A 23780-nucleotide genomic window follows, 5' to 3' on the forward strand; every position below is an offset into this window, starting at 1 on the left:
GAGTATCAATCAGACATGCCTTGTTACTTCGTTAGAAACCGATCGCTGTTGTGTAAGTGATTATCTCCTTCTTTTTTTTAATATTGACGGACTTCAGCACTTATCTTATGTCTTGAGGCCTTTTTTCCTCGCCGTAACGAAGAGACGATGGGATCGGGCACACATTGAAATCCCCGATCGTTTCCATGAATCTGGCTCTCTTGATCCTTTATTATTAATTAATTATCGATATCATTGATTTATTTAGGATAATTAATAATAAATTCTCATTTGAGCAAGTGTTATGCCTAATTGCATACATTCTCATACAATATAAGTTCTCTATAAGAGATATCATCGATGCCTGAGGCATAGAAGGTGCTATATCGAGAAAAATATGAAGAAGGAATATTTTCTTCTCATAAATTTTATAGTGGTATAACTGAGAACGGGAATCGTCTTGATTTTCAATCCTATTTCTCGCACTCATTTTTATTCCTATGTTATTTAATTTTCCATAATAAATTTGTGTAATTTATAAGTAATAAATATTGCGCTATATAGACCGTTCTTTAATTAATTCATGCGACTTGAACCATTCTTCTCGCTTTCTCGATATAAACCGTACTTATGCATTCCATTCGTATGCATTCCGATATAATCTTCAAGCCTCACACGAAATAGATCGCTTTTCATTCATTTCTTGATATAGACCTTTCTTCATGTTTTTTTTTCGATATAGCATCTTCTACAGCTCAGGTGTCATACAAAGACGTCTCCAAAGGACCTCCATCTTCTAAGGACGTCTCCAAGACATTTCTCAGAGAACTGTATTGTGTGAGTTTGCCTAAAAAAATTGATTATTTTTATAATTGAATGATTCAGTCATTTGATTATAGCTTTTACATTGCAATTTCCTCTTTTCTCTCTTCCCAGAAAACGAGAATGGATTAAAATAGATTGAAATTTTTTTCTATCTGAATATGTATTTTTTAGCGAATACCTTTTTGGATTTGATTGGATTCAATTAGATTCAATTGGATACAATTGGATTGAAAAACTGCATTTCCTATTCAAAATTTTGAATTGAACAGGGTTCATAATATGTGTTGTGCACAGAAAAAGCTAATATTATTTTTAGATTGAAAGGCATAGAGATATGCTCCATGCAATTTCTATAAATGAATAAAAATGCATTCAGGATTGAAAAGCATTCATTTTAACATTCGTGAATTAATATTTCTGAAAATCTGAATTCGTTTCAATTCATTTCAATTCATTCTCGTTTGCTGGGTTTCTCTCTTTTTCTTTAAATTATGAATGACTGTCATTTAGAATACGAGGATACAAGATGACTAAACTCTGATTAATTTATCAGTGATTGATATTCAACAGAATTAACTAGCAATTGTTTATTATAAAATCTCCAATTATATATAATTCATTGTCTCTAATCTAATCTTTCTTAAACAGAGCAAAAGATTTATGAATCTATTCATGTTAACGATATGGATAAGTTGATTAAGATGATTTATTTAAAGCAACATTTATTATTATACAATTTGTTATTCTTAATCCAATCTTTTTTTTTAAATATATCTAATTTTTAATTAAATGAAATAATTATAATTAAATAAAATCAGTAAGTTTCTTTAATAAAATAATACGATATTCTTTAATAAAATAATAAGATATTATATCCTAATAAAAAATTTTTCATACATGAATATGTATAAATCGTACATAAATATTCATAAACATGTTTAATCATATATGAAATATGTCTATATATGTTCATTATTCATATATCCCTCTTTCTTTTGTAAAATTACTGTTTAGTATAATAGAAATATTAACAGTAATGTGAAAACATCAAAAATAATTAAAAGATTAATTTTCACACTATTTGTTTTAGAAAAAATCAAGTTTAAAGAAATGTAAAAAAAATTTCTTATGTATAATTGTATACAAAATTATGCATAATTGTGCATGAGCAATTTTTTTTTATATTTCTTCAAAATTGTTTTTTTTTTTTTAAACGAACACTGCAAAAATTATCCCTTTATTTATTTTTTATGTTTTCACATTACTATTATTATTATTTCTATTACACTAAAAAGTAATTTTACAAAAGAAATTGATTGATACATGTATGGAAATACAATATTTCATATATGCACCCTTTAGTTGACAAGTGGCATAAGTCTAAAATTAAGAAAAATGTGTTTGTTATAGAAATAGAAAGTATTAAGAATATTTGTTTTATCTATCAATTTAATTTACTTTTATTTTGTTTTATGTTCATAAAAAATAAAAATCAATTTTACATCATAAAGTGACCGTAAAAAAAACTGGAATAGCGACTTAAGTCCAAGTTGGCATTCCAAGAATGGATCTGGACATGGAGGAAACCCATGAAACGCATAATAAATCTTTATATAGAATGCATCCGTGGAAGCCTCAAGAATACATGTTTATGAATATTTATGTATGTTTATATATATTCATGAAAAATTTTTTACCAGGTTGTTTTATAAATTAATGATTTTATGAGTTTTATTTTTTTTCGTCAATATATGTATATTGTATTAGGTGTTGGAATTAATTCGTAGCGTTTTACAAGTGATGGGAAGTACTTTCATTAATGTATTTTTTAATGCTCATGTGAAATAAATAACATTCTTTCATTAAAAACGCTACGAATTAATTCCAACACCTAATAGATTAATCTTGGTTCAATTTATTCTTCATCCTTTTATAGTTTTAAAACCGATTTTTCATACGCAGTGCGATAACAAAATGTCATGTGATTCAAATTTTCGAGAACTCGATAACAAAATGTCATGTGATTCAAATTTTCGAGAACTCGATTAAAAATGTGTCACCTCGCTAAAATTTTTTAACCAGTAATAACATTTTGTTGCTGCAGCATGCTGCGCATGAAGAATCAGCTGTAAAATTAAAGAAGATGAAGAGTAGCGAATTCGATTGGATGCACTTAGTGCATACTGGTGTACATTAAAGCTGCCATACACAAATTGAATATGTGTTTAATAGAAATATAAAAACGGATTAAATATAAAATCCTTAATACATTTTATTAAGCTGTTAAATAAAGTCTGTATTTTATAATTCGAAATATTTTCATTTTATTTTTATACAATTAGTTAAATCAGTGTACAACGGTTTTAATATACATTAATGCATCCAACTAAATTCGCTAGTTGAACCGAAATTAAAATTAATCTACATTGGGAAAAACGGGCCTTTAGAAATTAATTGAATTAATCAGAATTTGTCATCCTCCGGCAGGAATTAGAGATATGAATGGGGATAGCAGCTGTTTAAATACGTCATTGGCATAGCGTTTGCATGTGTACGTCACAGATGGCGCTAAAAAGCCGCATTATGACACGCGTTCTCGCCATTGATATAATCGACAGCGACAGAAAAGAATTCGTGCATTATCGGCTGACTGATTGCGTTTCATCCCATTTCACTTCTCATTTCGCGGTTTCGAGGTGAAAACATTCATTCCGTTGTGTTCTTTCGCGTTTTTCACTTCGAAAATCGAAATTGTGAAAAATTATGCGCCAAACTGGTGGCGCCAAAATCAGGTATTATTTGCGTTTCAAAAAAAACGCGGGAATCCTCCCATAGCCAGTTCAAAAATTCATTGTCCTCTTGTTTTCAATTTTAATTTTTTCAATTTCTTAAAGATCTAAGTGATCTGTTTGCGCTTGAAATCTCCACAAATGTATACTTGCAACAATAAGTATATATATATATATATATATATATATATATATATATACTTGTTGAAGAAAAAAAGCAAAAATTCTAAATGTAAAAAATGTAGCAACGCAGACTTCTTGTAAGAAAAAATGGACGCGCGTCAGTGAGATTTCTTTCGCCGAAAAAGGCGTTCGCGTTCAGGAACGAAGTGAGAAAGGACCGCGCAAAGAAAAGCCCGTGGTGCCGCGCGCGTCGCATACGATCCTGCGCGTGACGCGTCAGTGATGCCGTAGTCAAGGCGACCGTAGCAGCAGACGAGCAACACCACTCCGGCCAGCCGTCCACAACAAAGTATAGAGTATAGGGGGTTCGTCGGAGTGTGTCGCCCCGCTCTTTTCGCGCTTCGTGTCGGCGCCGTGCGTACGTGCGTGCGTGCGAGCGAGTGAGCGAGCGAGTGAGCGCCACGAGAGCTCTACGAGCCGACTGTGGCGCGCGGTTTCCTGGGTGACGGGCTGTCGCCTTCGAGACCAAGGCAGTAACGAAAAGGAGCGCGCCCGCGCGCGCGCCTAAAGAAGAAAGAGAGAGAGAGAGAGAGTGAAAAGGAGATAAAGAGAGCGCGCCCGCTCGACGACGACGACGACGACGACGGAGGGACACGTCGTTCGGCCGCGCAAGTGCGCCCGGGCGCCGCTGCGTTCGAGCACACGCCATTCATGAAGACAGGTGAGTGCAAATAAGAGAGAGAAAGAGAAAAAGACAAACATATTCCGTCACTGTCCCGCTCAACATCGGGCCGACGGAAACGCCGACGTCGTCGCGAATCATCCTCCCGACGGTTTCACTTATAGACACAGCATGCTTGCGAGGATGTAAAGATCCGAGCAGAGAATCGTGAGAGTCTTCCTGACTATCTGTCAGAACTCGAATATTTAAGCTGCTTTCCTTTTTATGAGACACAGTTGACACAAGTGTCGTTTTATCTTTCTTGATCATTGAGTGCCAAGAAGGATAGAATGACGTTTATGACAGCTGTCTTCCTAAAAGGAAAACAGCCATAAGATATTTTCTAGCAAGAGACATAGTAATATGATTTCTTTACATTTAGATACAGTGAGAAACTGAGAACAAGACTAATCGAATTTTATAATAGTCATAAAGCTGCTTTCTCTGCTAAATGCAATCATTATAATACAATTATTTCATTTCCGTTTAACATTGGCAAAAACATAATTATTATGTTACACAGGTTATACTATGTCATTCGTGTCTCTTGCTGGAAAGCACAAATGACAAGACACAGTATAACAGTGCTTTTTATTCAATGAAATCAAATGAAATCAACACAAGTATTGTTCTTTGTTATTCACTTTCTCTGCTTTCTATCTTTTATCTTTGCTACTTATTTTCTCTTCTCTTTTTCTACCTTTCTATTTTTATTACTTATTGAATGTCAAGAAAGATAGAATAATGCTCAATGTTCACATATTCTACAATAAGCTATTATTTAGTTTTAAGTCTTAAATCATAAAAAATTAACCAATCATCATCGAATGTACAAATAATCAATTATGATCAATTTTTTATAGCTTAAGACTTAAAGCAATGACTTATTGTAGAAAGCTCGTTAAACTGTAAGAAATTGACCAATGACAGTCTAATGTGAGAAGAATAATTGACTATTAGTCAATTATTATGGCTTAAGACTTAAAACTTAGGTAATGGTTTATCAATAGAAAACTCGTTAGCTTTAAATTTTAAGCTGTAGAAAATTAATCAGTCAGTCAAATGTGAGAAGAATAATCGACTATGATTGGCCAATGTCTTATGACTTAAGACTTAAAGTTTAGATAATGGCTTATCGTAGAAAGCCCATAACATAATGCTTTAATCATTACATGCTTATTATTTGTCAACTTTGAGGAAAGATAAAACAATGCGTTGTGTTACACTGTCATGTATCTTTTGGGTGAAAAACACCTTAACATAGAATATCGCTCGTTGGGGCGATGTAGATCACATTGAATCTATAACGCAAACAACTCACGAGAAATATTCCTAGGTAGGGTGAACCATTTGTTAGAATCGATTTTACCTGGTTTATTCAAACGAGAACCTGGAGTTAGGGCAGAGAGCAAAGTCTGGCTTTTTTGGGGATTCTTTTTAGATATAGTTTTATGATTTCAATTCTTGGCACGATATATTGATCTGTTGAGGGATGCTGATTCAGTTTGAATGTTGTATCGTAACAGGGTGATACCTTTGTAATATTCTCTGCAAAGAGATCTGCTTTAGATAGATTCCCCTAATTTGTAACGCATTGATGAACCTATTATACTGTACTTCCTATAGGGCATCTAATATGAAGATGCAATAAAGATTTCCAATTAAAATGGATTTACCAATTACATGAATGCGATCTTCCACCCTGCAGCTCTGATGAATGTATTAATCCTTTTCAATCATCTTTGCCTTGGTTTGCTTTGAGAGACAGTCTGAATGCACTTTTGCAAATGATATTAGAAGTACGTTTAATTTTTATTTTTTCATGGTTTAATTTCCCTTCCAATATTTGTCGTTTGATTTCGTGCTATCTGTCCCTTATCTCTCTATCATTTTACTTTTCAACATCTGCATAAGTTCTCAGTCTGTGAGTTTATCTGACTCCAGGTGCACATCGCTTCCAGGATACTGGAGTGGAGGAGAACTGGAGTGGATATATTAATATAAAAAGCAAAAATGTAGCTTCTATGTAACAAGTCTAAATAATGATTTCTCATGTACAAATTACACAGGGGAAGTCGATATATGTACAGAATACATAAACATATCCTATGGATAGGAAGGACTTGCAGACAACATAAGTCCCTCCCCATCAACCATGCATAACAGAGGCCAGGTGCACTTGTAATATTACAGTGTGTGTAGGGTACAAACACAGGCCATCATATCAGCCCACCAATAATATTAGCAGCAAAATGCTACGTAAGATATCTCTTCAAATATAACGTTAGATAAAGCAAATATCAATAAATATCAATTAATAGTTGAACTAACTTTTTACCATAAGTGATAAATTCGATAGCAACTGGAAAGAATAAAATCAAAAGCCATTTATATTATTTTTTTCACGTTGAAGAAAAAGAGAGAAAAGGTGAATTATGCAAAAAAATTAAAAAGAACAAGCCTTACGAAAAAAAGAAAAAAATGAATGAAATTAAATAAATGAAAAAAATATTTATTAGTTGAACATTATAACTTTGAATATCTTTTAAATGTCTTTAAAACGTCTTATGTTCTGATTTTGAACTTTTTGTTGTCTAGTTTCTTATACTTTTTCCAGTTGCAGTCGATAATTTATCTCCCATGATAAAAAACTGATTTAACCATTAATATTCATTTTGTATATATTCAAAAAATAATAGAACAGAAAGCTTTATTTAAAGAAATATGAAAGAATTAATTAATATTTAAATATTCTCAAAATCTTAGCTTAAAAAAATTGTATATTTGTACATGATACAAAATTTATATTCAAACAATGAATATTTTCTTCATTAATTTTTTTTTCCTAAGGCTCTCTCTTTTTAGCACGATTTTTTTTGCTCTATCATCTTTTTTTCTTTTTTTCAACATGGAAAAAAAAGAAAAAAGATGAGTTAAAAAGCTAAAAAAAAATAAGTCTAACGTGTTTGACTTTTAGCTTTATTAGAACAAGGACTATATTGATGTAATATTAGTGCATCTCTCTACCAAGTCCTATATTAATTAGTTGATATGAATATATCGAAATAGGAAACATGAGATCCTATTACACAATTTTCTCCTGATCAATACTGTGTCGAGTAACAATGCTACGATTTTCTCCCTTGTTTTTAACAGGGGGATCTCATATTATATTTTTCATATTAGAACAGAGGCATACTCTAGATAAAATAAAATGATGTATCTTTTGTATTTTATTGCACAGTTTGCAGAGAAGTGAGACGTAAAGAGATGGGGAAGAAACATGACATGGCCACCTTTCCCTCACGAAGCGTATTAACGCGATAGTGTGCGTCGTTTATTAGCCCCCGGTCCATCCTTGGAGAAAAAGAGCCGAGGGTTGTAACGCTGGACTCAGGATAATACTCTCTAATTGCTTTCGTGATCCTGTGCCGCCTTCATTTATACGTTCCAACCTTCCAACCCCCTTAAAGCGAGCCTTGTGTCCAGTCACGCGTGGGTAGCGCACCGTGGCTCTGGGACACCCTCACACCCCTCACGCGCCCCTTTTCACCCTTCTCTCTTTCTCTCCCCGGCCCCCGGCCGATTTCTTCCCCTTGATACATTGTGTTTGGTACCTGCAGTGCCGCCCCAACAGGTACACGGCGCCAATACACCATGATATACGCGCGTAATAATGGCAGTGACGTGTTCCATTCGTATCGCAAGCCCGCCGGGGCTTCCCTTTGATCTGCAGATTATTGAATGCGCCGCACCTGCGAGGAAAGTACGTTATATTGCGATCTTTGCGATATAGGTTAGGACGACGGCCGAGACGCGGATAGCGATTTTATCCTTGTCGTGACGTTCCTTCGGCAACGCGCGCGCCGCGCTTGTTGTCAGCTCGTTTCCGAAAGGCGATTCGCCGATTCGAGATTAGTTTTTCGTTCCGAAGCTAAAGTCGTTATTCTTAGAAAATCAGTAGCACGATATATAGCTCTCTCTCTATCTCTCTCTCTCTCTTTGTTCTTTCTTTTTTATTACTTCGTAACGATAACTTGGTTTATGCGACTGTACTTAGCGCTCTTCAATATGAGTATAATTTGTTAACAATCTTGCAGCTATTGTACAGAAAATAATTTCAAATTCACATTTTTAAGGGAAATAATATTTAAAAGACGAGAGAGTTTAATATTTAACATTATAATTATATGTGAAAATTTTTCTCTTTTAATTTACACTTTTAAGAGTTCCTGTACTCTATACAATAAATTTTATGTAATTAAATTAAATTTTATGTAATTTTGTAAGATATAATAATTTATATCAAAGGAGAGATATTAAAGTGATACTTTATTTTAAAATATTTATAAGATTATTTGAATTTTATGTATCTTGTTTCATAATTACCAGTAATATTCTTGTTTTGATGAGATCTTGATGTTGGGTAGGATTGTAGAGGCACGCTGTTCTTAAGATCTCTCCGCTGGGTCTGGTAGAAGATGTTATTGATATTTAGTGAGATGGTATATGTGTATATCTCTCTGTTATAGATTCGTCTCTCCAGCAGCGGAGAGGTAGTAGCGGTGGTGGCGACGACTCAGTGGGTGCAGAGAGAGACGAAGGAGTGATTGCCATGACTACGACAGGAGCCCAGTATGCCCTTGCAGCAGCATCCACCGGGGCTAATAACAGTGGGGGTAGCTCCACGGCGGTAGGGGTGGATTCTAAGCAAAATGTGGTTGTCGTGACTACTACTTCCAGTTCCAGTAGCGGTGGCAGTGTAGCACAGACTCAGTCTGCCAGAGGCCAAGAACCAGAGTTCATCACTGTCGTGACAAACCCTGACGCTTCCAGTCCCAATAACTTACAACCCATTCAGGTTAGTAATATTATCCTGCATTATTTCTCTGTTATGCCTTTTGCCCATGTGATTTAGGAGAATGATTATTTTCATTATTCTCAAGAATTATGAAGATTGTAATGTCATTGTTATATAAAACATCTTGTAATATAATTTATGTACATGTCAAATTGCTTTTTCTTCTCTCTGGTACTCTCTATTATTGTAATTTAAGAGAATATAATAAAAGATATATAAAAATTGATTCAATATATACATAATCTTTGATATAGCATCTGTTTGCAGCATACTTTTATAGGTGCTGTATATCCAATCTGATAACATATTTGAGCCATCTGCTCCTAGGGACTGATAAGAGTGATATGCACAAATGTTGAAATAAAATTCAAGTCAATTCTATTTTGAACATATAAATATTCACATATGTACAAGAGGCATATATCATTTTTTTTAAATTTCTATTATAAAATCAAGTTATGGGCCATGAGGACACGCATACTATAAATAATAATTTAGTTATTGGTTCAGGATCCACTTGATACAACTGCAGATTCGTCCAACGGCTCAACAGGTACACCAGCGCATGTTACAGCACAGGTAGTAGTCAATACTACTCATTCTGGTCAGCACGCATTAGTGGATTCTGACGCTGCTTCTACATCGGCTGGCACCATTGTCAGTGGTTCCCCGCACTATATAACAGTCACAGGTAACTAAACATAAATTTCTTATCTAATAATAAAGACTTGATCTTTATTTAATCTTATTGCGATATGCACAAATCTAATTGCGAATCATCAAGTTGCAAACAATCACACACTATAGATAGCACCGATTGTACATGGGCATAAATAGAAATTAATATCGAGTATGATACTTAAGTAATTGCAAATAAAATTTACCATTTACGGTGAGTATGAGGATCGGTTGAAAAATTATAGTGTTTGAGTAGAGATTTGGCCCTTTCCATGCTGCTGAAAAACATGCACCTCTGTACTTCTGCTCTGACCATACTAGGCACCAGTGATTCATCACCCTACGCAGCCCTCACAACAGCTGTAGGTGAGGGCAGAATATAAAACAGCATGCCTTATTTGTCCTCCTTGTTTTATTATTTTTACAATTTAATTTCGTAGAAATTATAAGATCAATGAACAGATTGCATTCTTATATGCTAATATTTAATATTATTTGGTTTATCTCATCTATATCTATCGCCACCATACATAGTCATCAACAAACGTGAATATGATTATAACTTATAAAGTTAATCATTTACAAAATAACCTTTATTTCAAATATAGTATAGTATTAAAGATATAATATCTTTCGGCTATTAAGAAAATTTCTAAGATGACAATACGCTTATGACAATACGTGAAAACAAAATTTCTTGCGTTTATGCGAGTTTTATGTATCAATACAAATGCCTTATTCAAATACATTCAACTATGTTGTTTTTTCTTTTTTAGTGTCCGGTGACGCAGAGGCGGTGGGGTCCGAGTCGATCTCTCATCCAACTTACGTTCAATATGTCGAAGGGGATGGCTCCACGTATATACCAGCGAATGGCCAGATGTAAATATCTTGTGCTTATAATTTATATTATTTTTATTTTTATATTATTTTTTTTCATAGTTTACTGAATGCTTTCTATAACAATAACGAAATACTTTATGTAGGACATATCCTGTTTACGCTGTCGGCGAAACGGGAGCAATGTATACTCCAGCTTCGGGTCAATATTACACTCCAGCAACAACGCCAGTCACGTATGCACAGGTAATTGCATGTTCAAATAAAGTGTGATAATTATTATGATAAAATTGTAACGATATTAACATTATTTATATTACATCAGGTCACAGGACAAGGTACGAATTCGACTACCGGACAACTGTTGTCGCAGGGCAATGGCACGTACTTGATTCAACAGAGCGTAGTAGATGCAGATCCGACCCACACGCTCATATCCGCAGCTACCACGCGCACCAGCCCGCCAACAGAGACGGCGGTAAATTGCATGTTTTATGACTTTCTCAGGCTACTCTTTCATCTTTCAGACACTAGATAAAGTGGTCTCGATTACATTGAATGATTAATGTATACTTTTGTACGATACATATTTATGCCTTATGGCTGCAGGCATGGGGATCTGTGCTCTGCATGATTATATGAGCCATCGACAATTGTTTATAGCGTCAAGAGTTTTTGGCAAGAATGTATGTACAAACAGGGTGGTTCAGTAAATTGTAGTGTAACTAGTAAGATTTTCTTAAAAAGTTGAAAAAAATTTATATTAATTTTTCGTACGCTAGTAGTTTTTCCAACATTTTGTATATAAATGAATGCTTTTATCTTTCTCATTGTAGTTTCTAAAATAATTGTATTACGGATTTTTTTCCAATATAAAGTTTGCAAACAGAATTACGAATGTTAGTAGTTTCAAAAAGACGTACATCTACGCTACATCTTTGTTCGTTTCTTAATTCGGGGGTTAACAAAACATCGGTATGTTGGGTTGTTTAATAGGAGGCTGTGGTTAGCGGTGGTGGCGGGGCATACTTGATCAGCGGTAATTCTGGAGATATGACTGGAGCCGTGGAAGAGGTAGCGGCAAACGTGACGCATGCTACTAGAGTCTCCCAGGCCACCGTAAGCCCAAAAAAGAAAAATCGATTCCCCGCAATTCATAGCTTATTTAGCGCATTTCATAGCTTATTTTATTAATCAGTATCTTTAATTTTTTAATTTTTTGTAGCATGTCTTATTAATTGCTTTGTATTGTGTTCTAATGTTTTGTTGTGCATTTTTTAAAGTTTTCTTTCATGGAATCTCTATTGCGAGAAACATTGTGAGAAATGGTTATGCAATTGATAGATCTTTAAAAAAAACGATTAATTTATTTTTGTTTGCTGTTAATATAAATTTATTTTAGAAAAAAATGTTAATAAGATAATTTTTTTGCGTAGAACAGTTCAGTTTGACTTTTTGTTTTTAATAAAATTATTTTATCTTTTATATATAATATTCAATAAAAAACTATTTTTATTTATAAAAAACATAAGCACTGATTTCTCATGCAATTAATTTAAAAAATAGGTCCATTGGTTATTGGAGAATTACGAAACCGCCGACGGCGTGTCCCTTCCAAGATCAACACTTTACAATCATTATCTACGTCATTGCTCCGAAAACAAATTGGATCCTGTGAATGCAGCTAGTTTTGGCAAATTAATACGTTCTGTATTCTTGGGCTTAAGAACTAGGCGTTTAGGCACTAGGTAAAAGGCTTAATAACAATTAGGAAAACATAGTGTTTATCAACAGTGTTTATCAAATTTATAACGTTTATCATTCTTTTTTATTGTAGGGGAAATTCAAAGTATCATTATTATGGAATTCGTGTTAAGCCAAGTTCACAGCTAACTGTAATGAACGAGGATAGCACATCGAGACAACAGCAGAGCGCAAATTCTCAAGCCAAGCGATTCAAATTTAATAGTCAAAAACAGGACTCTTCTTACGAGAATAACGCACACACGAACACGAATATTTCCGCCAATTCCTCATCGCCACAATATCACCAGTATCTCGGTGAAGCAAGTGGCGCCATTCCCGATTTCCCAGACATCTTTATTAGTCACGACTCGTCCCTGCCCAAGGATTGCACCCTTGAAGACATTGATACGTTCCGCAGCATATACAGAGAACACTGCGAAGCGTTCTTGGATGCGGTGCTGAATTTCGAATTTGCTACGGTAGAGAGCCTTTGGAGAGAATTCTGGCGTAGCCAGGACAATAATAACGGTGATGAATGTGAAGAAGAGAAGTATTTGTCAAAGTATATATGACATATGTATTATTTATTAAAGAAATTTGTATCAAATATATAGGAGAATTATACATATATTGAGTATATTTCAAAAAAATTATATTTATCTTTTACATAAAAAATTAATATGTAATTATTTTTCTAATTTGTTTCACTTTTTTTTTAAACTTTTAACGCAATAAATATCTTTTATTTCTATTTCAGAACCAAACTATATCAGATGTGTCAGTGTACGGGAGTACAAGACTTTATAAAAAAAGTGGACTATACATTCTATCAGAATCTAGTCGATGTTTTAATACCTAATGTATTGCGACCGATACCAAGTATGTTATTGTAAGATTAAATTGTTATTGTTATTCTGTCTACGTATTAAATGCTTTTTTTGTTTTGGCAAGGTTCATTGACACAATCTATCCGAAACTTCGCAAAGGGATTGGAATCTTGGTTACAGTCAGCGATGGCCGATTGTCCTGAAGAAATGACTCAAATTAAGGTATTGTCTTATTTGAATCAACTATATAAGAATACTGTCAGAGGGAGGGAGAGAGAGAGAGAGAGAGAGAATCAAAGATAAAAAAGAATATATTTCTAAAAATTATATTAAAGCAAATAATAAAAAAGTATATATATATATATATATATATATATATATATATATATATATACTTTAATAATATCACATTGAGTTAATTCTATCGATCGTTAATTCTATCGAATGCATTTCGATTTACTTTCAAATCATTTTCAATGATTAAAAAAAACGGGGTTATTGAAATTTAATTTATTCTACGAGTACCTATGTTGCAACTCAGGTGTAGACCATCCATCATTAAGAATATTATCACGTCCATTGCAGTTGGTTGCTCGGAATGAAGCGATAACTTTATTGTATAAAGCAAGTTGTTGTAACTCGCATTTCGTGTACAGTTACATATATACTAATAAGATATGTAACTTAAAATATTGTTTCACACAATTACAATATAAATTATAACAGTAATTACCGATTTACACACAGTAATTAACTCCTATTTCCCCTAATATTCTTATCTTTAATTTATTAAATATTGGAGAGTTCTATACAATTTTTTAATCATTATTAAAAATTATATGTTAACATAATATGTGCAGTATAATTATATTTGATTACAGTTAACTGCAGTGTCAGCTTTTGCTCAAACTTTAAGGCGTTATACATCATTAAATCATCTCGCACAGGCCGCGCGAGCGGTGCTTCAAAATTCTAGTCAAATTAATCAAATGTTAGCTGACCTGAATCGCGTTGATTTTCACAACGTGCAAGAACAAGTAAGTTAACATCTTGAAATATTTTTAAATAATCCTTTTTAGACTTAATATTGAGATTATATTTATAATAATATTGCAACTATTTAGACTATATTTATACGCATGCAATATATTCACGAAGAAATAACATACGCAACCATCTTTTTAGGCATCCTGGGTATGCCAATGTGACTATGGGATGGTACAACGTCTTGAAACAGATTTTAAAGTAACACTACAACAACAAAATTCACTGGAAGATTGGGCGATCTGGTTGAAAGGAGTTGTTACTCAAGCGCTTAAACCACACGAGGAGAAGCCAACATTTGCTAAAGCTGCGCGTCAATTTTTGCTTAAGTGGTCGTTTTATAGGTATATATTTTTCTATCGTATTAACGAATATTTTTTCAATTAAATGTATATATTATGTCTTTCCACAGCTCAATGGTTATCCGAGATCTCACTTTGAGGAGTGCTGCGAGTTTTGGATCTTTTCATCTTATTAGATTACTTTATGACGAGTACATGTTTTATTTAATAGAACACCAAGTAGCTATCGCAACTGGGACTACGCCAATAGCTGTAATGGGAGATGTTAGTATACTTTAGTGCATATATTAATTATTATATTGATCTCATTGGGTTACCTTAATTCCTTGGACAAAATCTCAATATTTTTCTTGAAAACCTATTGTAATCTCGCAAATTGATTTTACTTATATTGTATGACGAAATATTAAATAATTGTTTCTATTTCAGAAAAGTCAAAATTACTCTTTAGTTAATAGCTTTGGGGCAACGTCCAATGGAGGTGAGACATATTACATATTACAATAGGTATTTGATTGTTCTTAGAACAATTAAGTATTATCTTTTTATTATGTAAAAATTTATTCGGTACAAATTACAAATTGAATTTCAGATGCGTCTAATACGAGCCAACCAAAACGTATAAAGCTAAGCTAACTGTGTGCCTACACCCTTTAGTTTATGAGTAAACCAATAGCACACGAAAATGCGAAGATACTAGCACGAAAGCATGCAGGCCTACTACAAGAGAAAAACACACTAGTCTCATAAATTATTATTTTGTATAACGTCAAATTATAATTACGACATATAAGAAGAGGATTTTTGCATAATGCCTACGACGTATACAATTCAAGTAAGTCTGTGTGATATAGAGAGGTATTGTACTCCGAAGCCTTGTCTCATATAGGTATGGCGCAGGTTTAAAGTATCGCTGGCACGATTTTAGTATGTTAGTATATATCAAATCTAGTCGAAACATCTTTGGAAAAAAATTAAAGTATACGGGACCATGAATTTGTCATGCCCTCTATCACGTTTGAAAAGCCCACTCGATTGTGTTTTCTATGGATCATTATTCAGTATTTATCGAGAGAATAACTTTTTTGTACATATAAATACATATAAATAATGATATATATTATTAGTTATATATTATTAATACTCGTTAAAGATAAAATATTTATTTTCTAAATTTTAGATTTGATTCCGAATTTATGTCCGAAATGCATAAAACAACAATAATGCATTAAAGTGCATTAAAGCATACATATCCGTTTTATTATAATAATAAAGATTATTTGACATCATGTTTGGAAGAAACTATATTGAGTGGGCTTAAAATGATCATCATTTTGTGCAGAGGAAAACGCGAGAGAATAAAATTCTATCTCGACAGGATAGAATTCACTTACGTTTTGCTCGCGAAAGTTCTAGTTTGCACAATTACACGCAAACCAATTACAAAAATCCGCCCTACCGACGGTAATATGTCAAAATATTCCTATCGGAATATCAGATTGCTGTAACGGTATAAAAACTTCTAAAGTATACACACATACATATATCCGACATTCATATTTTTTAACGTAATTTATTGATTGAACACATCGACGCTCTGTGTGGAGATTTCGTTTGAGAACAGTCTCTATTACAGTCGGTTGCTATTCTCTCAGTATAATTAAACAAATAGTACAAAATTTTATTGGAAAGAGAGAAAGGTAAAAAGGAAACGCGAGTACCGAGATTGTTTTAATTTACTGATAGAATAATACAGTGTGAGTCTTATACGTTGGATGTATATACATTAATAAAATGTAGCAGATGAAAATACGTATGATTGTTGAAGTTAAAGAAGAAGCTACATAATATATAATAAGTGCGATACGAGCATCTTCAACCATTTCAAAAGTCGATTGGAAATGCCTACAGTAAAAATATGTGTCGGTATATGTTTTGTATATTCATAAGCACTCCAATAGCGTCTTTTGTATTGTAAAAATATTAGGATGTAAGTCTCCAGTATCGCTGAGAGTTTCATATGTTGAGTTTGGTTTGTTTATGTACATTATTTAAGGTGATTTAATATATATTTACTCAGTTGCGCGTGTTGTGCGGCTGCGTTATACGTATCTTTATTTATTTGAAGACGAAGTCGAATCAGCAAATCTATTCTGTAATTCTTAACGCAAGTTTTGTTATTATTACATTACGCCATGTAGTACGCCACTGCGCAGCTCTTTTATTATTGTAAAAAAATTGCACATCAGCGTTATAATGATAATTTGAGTTAAAAGTTACAGAATAAAGCGGGGAGCACAAACTCTTGCTTAATACATAACACATAAGGCATATGAAATTCAACCAATCAGAGTTCTTTATTTCATGAAAAGGAAGGAAATGAAGGACTTTGATTAGTTCATTTTCTTATGCATTACGTGTTATACGTTATTCAAGAGTCTGTGTGTCCGCTTAAGTCTATAGCCTCTATAATCTATAACTCATTATGACAGCTACGTTGTATTATTGTTTCGTAGATTTTGTACATGAAGCGAGTTACAGAATATAGGAGCAGGTTTTACGTTTTAAATAAGTATTTATAATGAATCGTTCTACATATGCATGAGAAGTTGCTTCTCAAGCATCGAAGACATTTAATCAAAGAAAAAAGTCGATGATAATTGATTGTATTGTAATACCGGAAAATAATAATTCAGTATATCTGTTTTTCCATAATAATTTTCATATATTTTAAATATAATTGTTGATTTATTGTATATCTTAAGTAAATTATACAGTTCACAAGAAACTCACGGGAAAAACCTGTTACACATTTATGTATGTCAGAAATATTTTTAAATATTCCTTAACGCATATAAATATACAATATATGTGCGTATATATATTAATATATATATATATATATATATATATATATATATAATATATATATATATATGTATATGTGTGTATGTATATGTATATATAAATGCATACAAAAACGCGCAGTTTCAACGAAACCAAAGTACACCATTGCATAGCTTTTAATTCATTTTTTTGTAACGTTTGCATAACAAAATACGCTGACGAATTCTACATTTTCGCGAATTTCCAAATTCGCTATTAATTCGCTAAGAGATAAGAAAGAAGAATGTATAAAAGAGTAACGAGGCCACTTACGCAAATCGAGATTTTTATATCCTGATGTTATAATTTTATAATAAAAAACACTACTACGCGTAGATTTTATAGAGCGTAAAATTAATGCTCTTTTAGTTAGCATACTCAATAGGGGCACTTTGGCATTTTCTTCAGTGATCTCCATTATTCATCATGTTAATGTTTAAAAAATTCAGTGATTAAATATACATTATAATGCTCTCTCTATCTATTTATCAGCGAGCATATTTTTAGGAGATACTTTTACTGCGTTTCGTTTTAAGCATAATGCATTATTTAAGTATCCTTATTCGTTATATCATCGAACAATTAGAAAAAAACACAATAATGACAACCATAAAGATGACAACTATATAAACTTTATATGCAGAATTAATGTAATTTGAATAACTATAAAATAGTTTATTTAACTACACACACATATGTATACATCAATTCTACATGTAAAACTTGTATAGTTGTCACTTTTATAGTTACCAGCATTTTGTCTTTCTCTAAGTGAATATTATAAACAAGAATAAATAATGCATCAAACGTGAAACACCTTAAATTGTGCACATGTGTACGTTTGCTACCACATTGTATTTCAATTAGAGACAAAATCTTTGAGCATGAAATGCATGAAAATCTACATGACCATGCATTTTTTTTCAAAGTGCCTCTACTGATTGTGTTATGATTAGCGTCCACAACATTTTTCCATTATAAAGTATTGAATATCTCGCATTGTTATTTTTACACTTGAGTAAAAGTTACAGTTTGATGTATGAAGCAGCACAAATGATAACATTCAAGAATGATTTGTTAAAATTGCTGATTTAGAATGAGTACCTCATTTTTTGATAAAGCGAATCGATTAATTTGCATACTTAATTCAACGTATTTTAATTAAACGCATTTTATTGAATTCTCAATAAGGTATTTAAGAAACAATATTGTAAGGGGTAAAAAAGAAAAAAAAGAACTCCGTGCCTTTTATTTTATAAAGACAAAAAAAACAGATAAGCATCTTTTCACATGCATTGTAATAGCAAATGATCAGCATAAAAATATTATTAATAGCAGTATATAAAGGAAAGAAATGCTTATTAATTTATGTATCGCTTTCTAAAGAAAGAACGCTTTGCGATTGGTATCTCTCGACTTTGGAATGTAATCGGCTTTATCAATTCGAGAAGTTTACGAATTTAAAAATATACCATGTGTCATTTGCGTTACAGACTATTTGGCTATTGAGAGATCGGTTTCTTAAGTATACAAGGTGTCTATAAAGTCTGATCCAGGCTCTATTATCTTGGAAACAGCTAGATATGGAAAAATGTTTCATACGAAATTGTAAGATATTAAGGGGGACATATGGTGCAAATATGGATTTGACCTCCAGTGACCTTCTCAAAGTTAGGGATCGATGCTTCCTTAAATGGAATTCCCCATTTTTTATTGCGTATTCTTGTATTCTTAAATAATTAAAATAAGATAAAATTGAGCTCTCGAGATAACAAATAAGTATAATTATGAATTACTGCTAGGCAATTGAAAGCAAAATTGTGACGCTGTTATTCGAGCGTTATATATAAAAATTGTGTTACACTTTACCATTTATTTATACAATATCGAATGTTTCAGCTCAGTTCGAATCATCCTCAACAATGTGTTCAAGTAACAAATTCAACATTCGCAATTATTTAATCGTATTCGAAATCAAGAGTGCAGCATATTCGAATCTTGAATCTCACGATTGAATCTTTATTGAAATACTTTAACATCATTGAGGATAGTTCGAATTGAATCGAAACGTTCGATATGGTATAAATACAATGGTGTGTCACAATTCTGCTCTCAATCGCCTGGCAATAATTTATAATTATACTTATCTTATATTCTTATCTCGAAAGCTTTTCAACACTATAATAAAGAATAATCAAAATATTTTGACTCAAAAATGTTTTAAAAATAAAAATTGTCAGAAGAAAAAGGCTACGAGTCAAAACTAGTTATTAAGTACTAATGATTAATCTATCTTTAATATCCAATCGATATAAACATTAAATATATAAACATTTCAATCTTCATCAGGACATCCTCAATGTCAAAACATAATAATTAAATTAATTGAAAATAAAAATTAATGTAAAAGCAATATCGATTATATAATAGTTCATTATTTAAATATAAAATGTTTATGTCATTAATATTAAAAGTGTTTGTAAATTCATGTTTTCTTTCGATGGAAGGAGAATTTATCACACAAAGTCGCATGATTAAAGCTATTAAAATTAGACTATATATTAGATTATATACACATACGTTCCAATTTCAGCGGTATCATAAATTTTCTTATGTATATTGATAATAATAGAACTTCTCTCCCACTGCAATCGCTTAAAAAAATATATAATAAAAATCCGTTTTTGTACTATAATAAAATTTTTTTTAATCAATACTTGTCGAGTTATAAGATCTGAACATTACAATATCACTGGTGTTAGAGTTACTCAAGATGTCCGATCAATGACTAAACATCTTGAATGTTATTCAGATTCATGACCTGGATAACATTTGTCAAGGCCATTGGAAGTTGTTCACTTTTTACAATAAAAATTCATTTTTACATGAAAATAAGAGAAACAATCTCCAATGGTCTTGAAAATGTTACCCAGGGCCCTCATTCTTGGAAAGAAACATATACAAAAAAGTAGGGAAATACTATAGTTATGGATACTATAGTAGTATATCCCTAGTTTTTCATATACGTTTCTTTTCAAGAATAGGAGCATGATCTTGAACAACATTCAAGAGGTTTTTTAGCGAGTTTTTTATCGATTGAACGTTATATAACGCTAACGCCAGTGATATTATAACGTTCAAGCCTTGTAATTCGAAAAGTACTTATTAAAAAAGGCTTCATTGTAGTGTTTTGAAAAGTTCTCAAGGTAAACTATAAGAATATGCAATAAAAAATTGGAGGTTCCATTTAAAAAATATCAGTCACATTGATCTAGCCTTGAGAAGATCACTCAAGGTCAAGCTCACATTTTCATATGTTCATAACTTTCGTGTAAAACATTTTTCTATATCTACAACCATTTCCGAGGTTATATAGGATCTAGATCAGGCTTTATAGATATTCTGTATGATCACATGCGTGATCTTTTCACTTATGTCCATTTTTTTTAATTTTATTCCTCGTTTGCGCATATCATTTTCGCTTTTTTGTCACATCCCTGACTGAAACTTTGCGTCCACGCGTCCTGCGAACATTTTCCTCTTCCAAAGCTATGTAAATGACAATAGCGATATAAAAAAGGGTACTAAAAAAGGAGGAAAACAAGAACTGGTTTCGCTGTTTCATGATGCAAACGGGATAACATCGTCGCTATAAAAATACAATACATACGTTTATAATTTATTGCGTAGAATTAACGCGTGCTAGTCAAAATGAAACTTGGTAGTTTGCTAAATGGTGCGAGAGAGATTGGAAGACATGAGTGAGAGAATGAAAACATCGCGCAGTACATCGAGCAGAATTTAGGACATTTTCGTAACTGTAATGAGCTTATACGTGTAAAGATATAGAGAATGAAATTATCGTCGATACCTATGTGTACCTAGAATGTAAGGAATACAACTTTATACACACGGGGGCGATTCGTGGCGTTTACCCGCCGTTAACGAAAGAAAGATTGGGAATGCGGGAGCGATCCGACTTGCAAGGAAAAAAATTAGAGGAAAAAGAATCCTTTCGAAGGAGAAAATTGTCTCGGACAAACGCATTTTTCAGCAGCTGTCGCGTCGCGCCCGTTTCCGAGTTAAAGAAGATCGCTCTTAATCATAAATTTTATAATCCCGCCGCAGTAGACCGGGGGATGAAAAGTAGTCCGATAGTAATTGTACTGTACGCAAGATCAAACACACACATTGTGGTTTCCTATGTTGCGAGATAAGTAAACACACGGCCTTAAATATATTTCCGACTGTACGATGAAGAAGGAAAAATAGGAACTTGAGGAATGAGACATGCGGAAGGATTTAGGGATGAAGTAGGTCTGAGAGAAAAACAGAAGAACATTGCGACGCATTTTTCCTTATAACGTATAGAAGATATTTTGATACCTCCAGATTTGCACAAATCAAGTGTCATTCGTTACCGCTTGAATAAGATTATTTTTACTGAACGCCGCTCAAAAAGAGAAAAAGAAAAAAGAGAGAGACAACAGCGAACTTAGAGTGTAAATTGAGACGTAAGAATCTTCGAGAGTCTGAATGTGCGGATCACGAGACAAATGAATAATAAATCTATGTTTAAAACTTGTAATTGAATCATCTCAAACCACGTACATCCTGCAGCATTTCCAACAAAATTTTCTGCAAATTTGCGTTTCTTTTATCTTTTGTTGCGGCCACTCTGATTTACATATACCCGTATTTTAATGATTGCGTTTAACAGAAAAAGTAGATTTGCTATTGTTGTAAGATTCTTTAATATTATCAATTCTTGCCTTAGTTCCTTACAAATTTATATGTATAAAGGTGATTTGCAAAAAAAAATGGAATTTTTGCATCCCACATTTTTTAAATACATTCAAATACGTTAAATTGTATTCGATTTTCACAGAGAAAGATTATAACTGTATCTATGTAGGCAACTAACGAAGAATCGATAACTTAATTTATTTATGTCTAAAAATTAATTTTGAAAATCTTATTATTTAATATTTTTACATTTTTAAATATTTAAAAAATATTAAAATATTTCTTTAATATTTAATGTAAAAATATTAAATAAATGTTAAAAAAAAATTTTTTTAAATATGTGCTGATTGGATTATTTGACTGTAAAAATTTTGATGCAAAGTTTGCCGTGTCTTCTTGAAGACACAGTAATAAGTTACATGTCAAAGTTTGTATATACATTGCTACGTACAACTTGAATCTAAGATCAATATTCATAGTTAGTTGTTATTTTAAGATTATCTTTAGTTATGTCTTAAGATGCTAACACAGCCCTCTGATTGGTTCATGACATCTTAAGACTGTACTAAGATCCTAATTATAAGAATAGACTATGAATATCGGCCTAAATAAGTATTATAATAATTCTTCTTAGATTCTTTAAGCTCCCAGCAAACAAGAAAAGACTGAAATGAATTGAAATGGATTCAGATTTTCAGAAATATTGATTCACAAATATTAAAATGAATGCGTTTCAATCCTGAATGCATTTTTATTCATTTATAGGAATTGCATGGAGCATATCTCTATGTCTTTCAATCTAAAAATAATATTAACTTTTGCTGTGCACACACATTGTGAATACTGTTCAATTCAAATTTTGAATAAATAATGTAGTTTTTCGATTCAATTGCATCTAATTGAATCCAATTCAATCCAATTCAATTCAAAAAAAGTATTCGCTATTTAAAATACGCATTCGGATAGAAAAAAATTCAATTTCCAAAATCCATTTTAATCCATTTTTCTCGTTTGCTGGGTTATACGTTTTCTACAATAAGTCATTACTTAAGTTTTAAACTATAAAAAATTAACCAATTATAATTGATTATTCTTCTTACATTTGATTGTGATTGAGTAATTTTTTATGATTTAAGACTTAAAACTAAAGTAACAACTCCCAGCAAATGAAAATGGATTGAAATGAATTGGAAATTTCAATCCATCCGAATCCGTATTTCAAATCCATAAAAAATGGATTGGATTCCATATAAAACATTTTTATACGTGTAAAATTTTAAATAAATTAAAGTAGTAATTACATGAACTTCAATAGTTAATATTTTAAAACTATTATACGGAAAATATACGCTAGCTGTATAATGAAGGAAACATATTAATATGAAATATACATAAAAGCGATTAATTAAAAAT

At 32.2% G+C, this 23780-nt stretch overlaps 1 protein-coding gene and 1 pseudogene across 6 annotated transcripts in view; both read left to right on the forward strand.

Moving 5' to 3' along the window:
- Rfx (regulatory transcription factor Rfx) lies at positions 1-22209 on the forward strand. 5 transcript variants are annotated; one of them, XM_087408321.1, is made up of 17 exons: positions 1-52; positions 8970-9298; positions 9797-9989; positions 10298-10342; positions 10753-10858; positions 10963-11062; positions 11142-11294; positions 11813-11935; positions 12383-12564; positions 12654-13124; positions 13320-13441; positions 13514-13611; positions 14271-14426; positions 14575-14777; positions 14846-14999; positions 15165-15216; positions 15328-22209. In XM_087408321.1, exons 1-17 carry the CDS (start codon positions 16-18, stop codon positions 15369-15371), a joined length of 2568 nt encoding a protein of 855 aa, XP_087264447.1. In that variant the 5' UTR covers positions 1-15; the 3' UTR covers positions 15372-22209. The 5 variants fall into 5 exon arrangements, with proteins under 5 accessions (XP_087264447.1, XP_011066942.1, XP_087264445.1 ...); XM_011068640.2 differs by lacking the exon at positions 1-52 and adding an exon at positions 4006-4437; XM_087408319.1 differs by lacking the exon at positions 1-52 and adding an exon at positions 7885-8203 and having other exon boundaries at positions 9809-9989.
- LOC147909136 (uncharacterized) overlaps positions 21912-23780 on the forward strand; it is a 7317-nt pseudogene continuing 5448 nt past the window's right edge. Inside the window, exon 1 of the transcript XR_015545797.1 lies at positions 21912-21934. The product of XR_015545797.1 is annotated as an uncharacterized LOC147909136 (transcript). The remainder of the gene's footprint in view (positions 21935-23780) is intronic.

Source organism: Acromyrmex echinatior, chromosome 7 (genome assembly GCF_024713525.1).
Source record: "Acromyrmex echinatior isolate Ae372 chromosome 7, ASM2471352v2, whole genome shotgun sequence".
Taxonomy (NCBI): domain Eukaryota; kingdom Metazoa; phylum Arthropoda; class Insecta; order Hymenoptera; family Formicidae; genus Acromyrmex; species Acromyrmex echinatior.

Bases quoted from the DNA above. Each gene is read 5' to 3' on its own strand.
- Rfx (XM_087408321.1), top strand. From the start codon at position 16: ATGCCTTGTTACTTCGTTAGAAACCGATCGCTGTTGT. The intron at 12,565-12,653 runs GTAAAAGGCTTA...TTTTTATTGTAG, and splicing joins ACTAGGCGTTTAGGCACTAG to GGGAAATTCAAAGTATCATT. The intron at 15,217-15,327 runs GTGAGACATATT...ATTGAATTTCAG, and splicing joins TGGGGCAACGTCCAATGGAG to ATGCGTCTAATACGAGCCAA.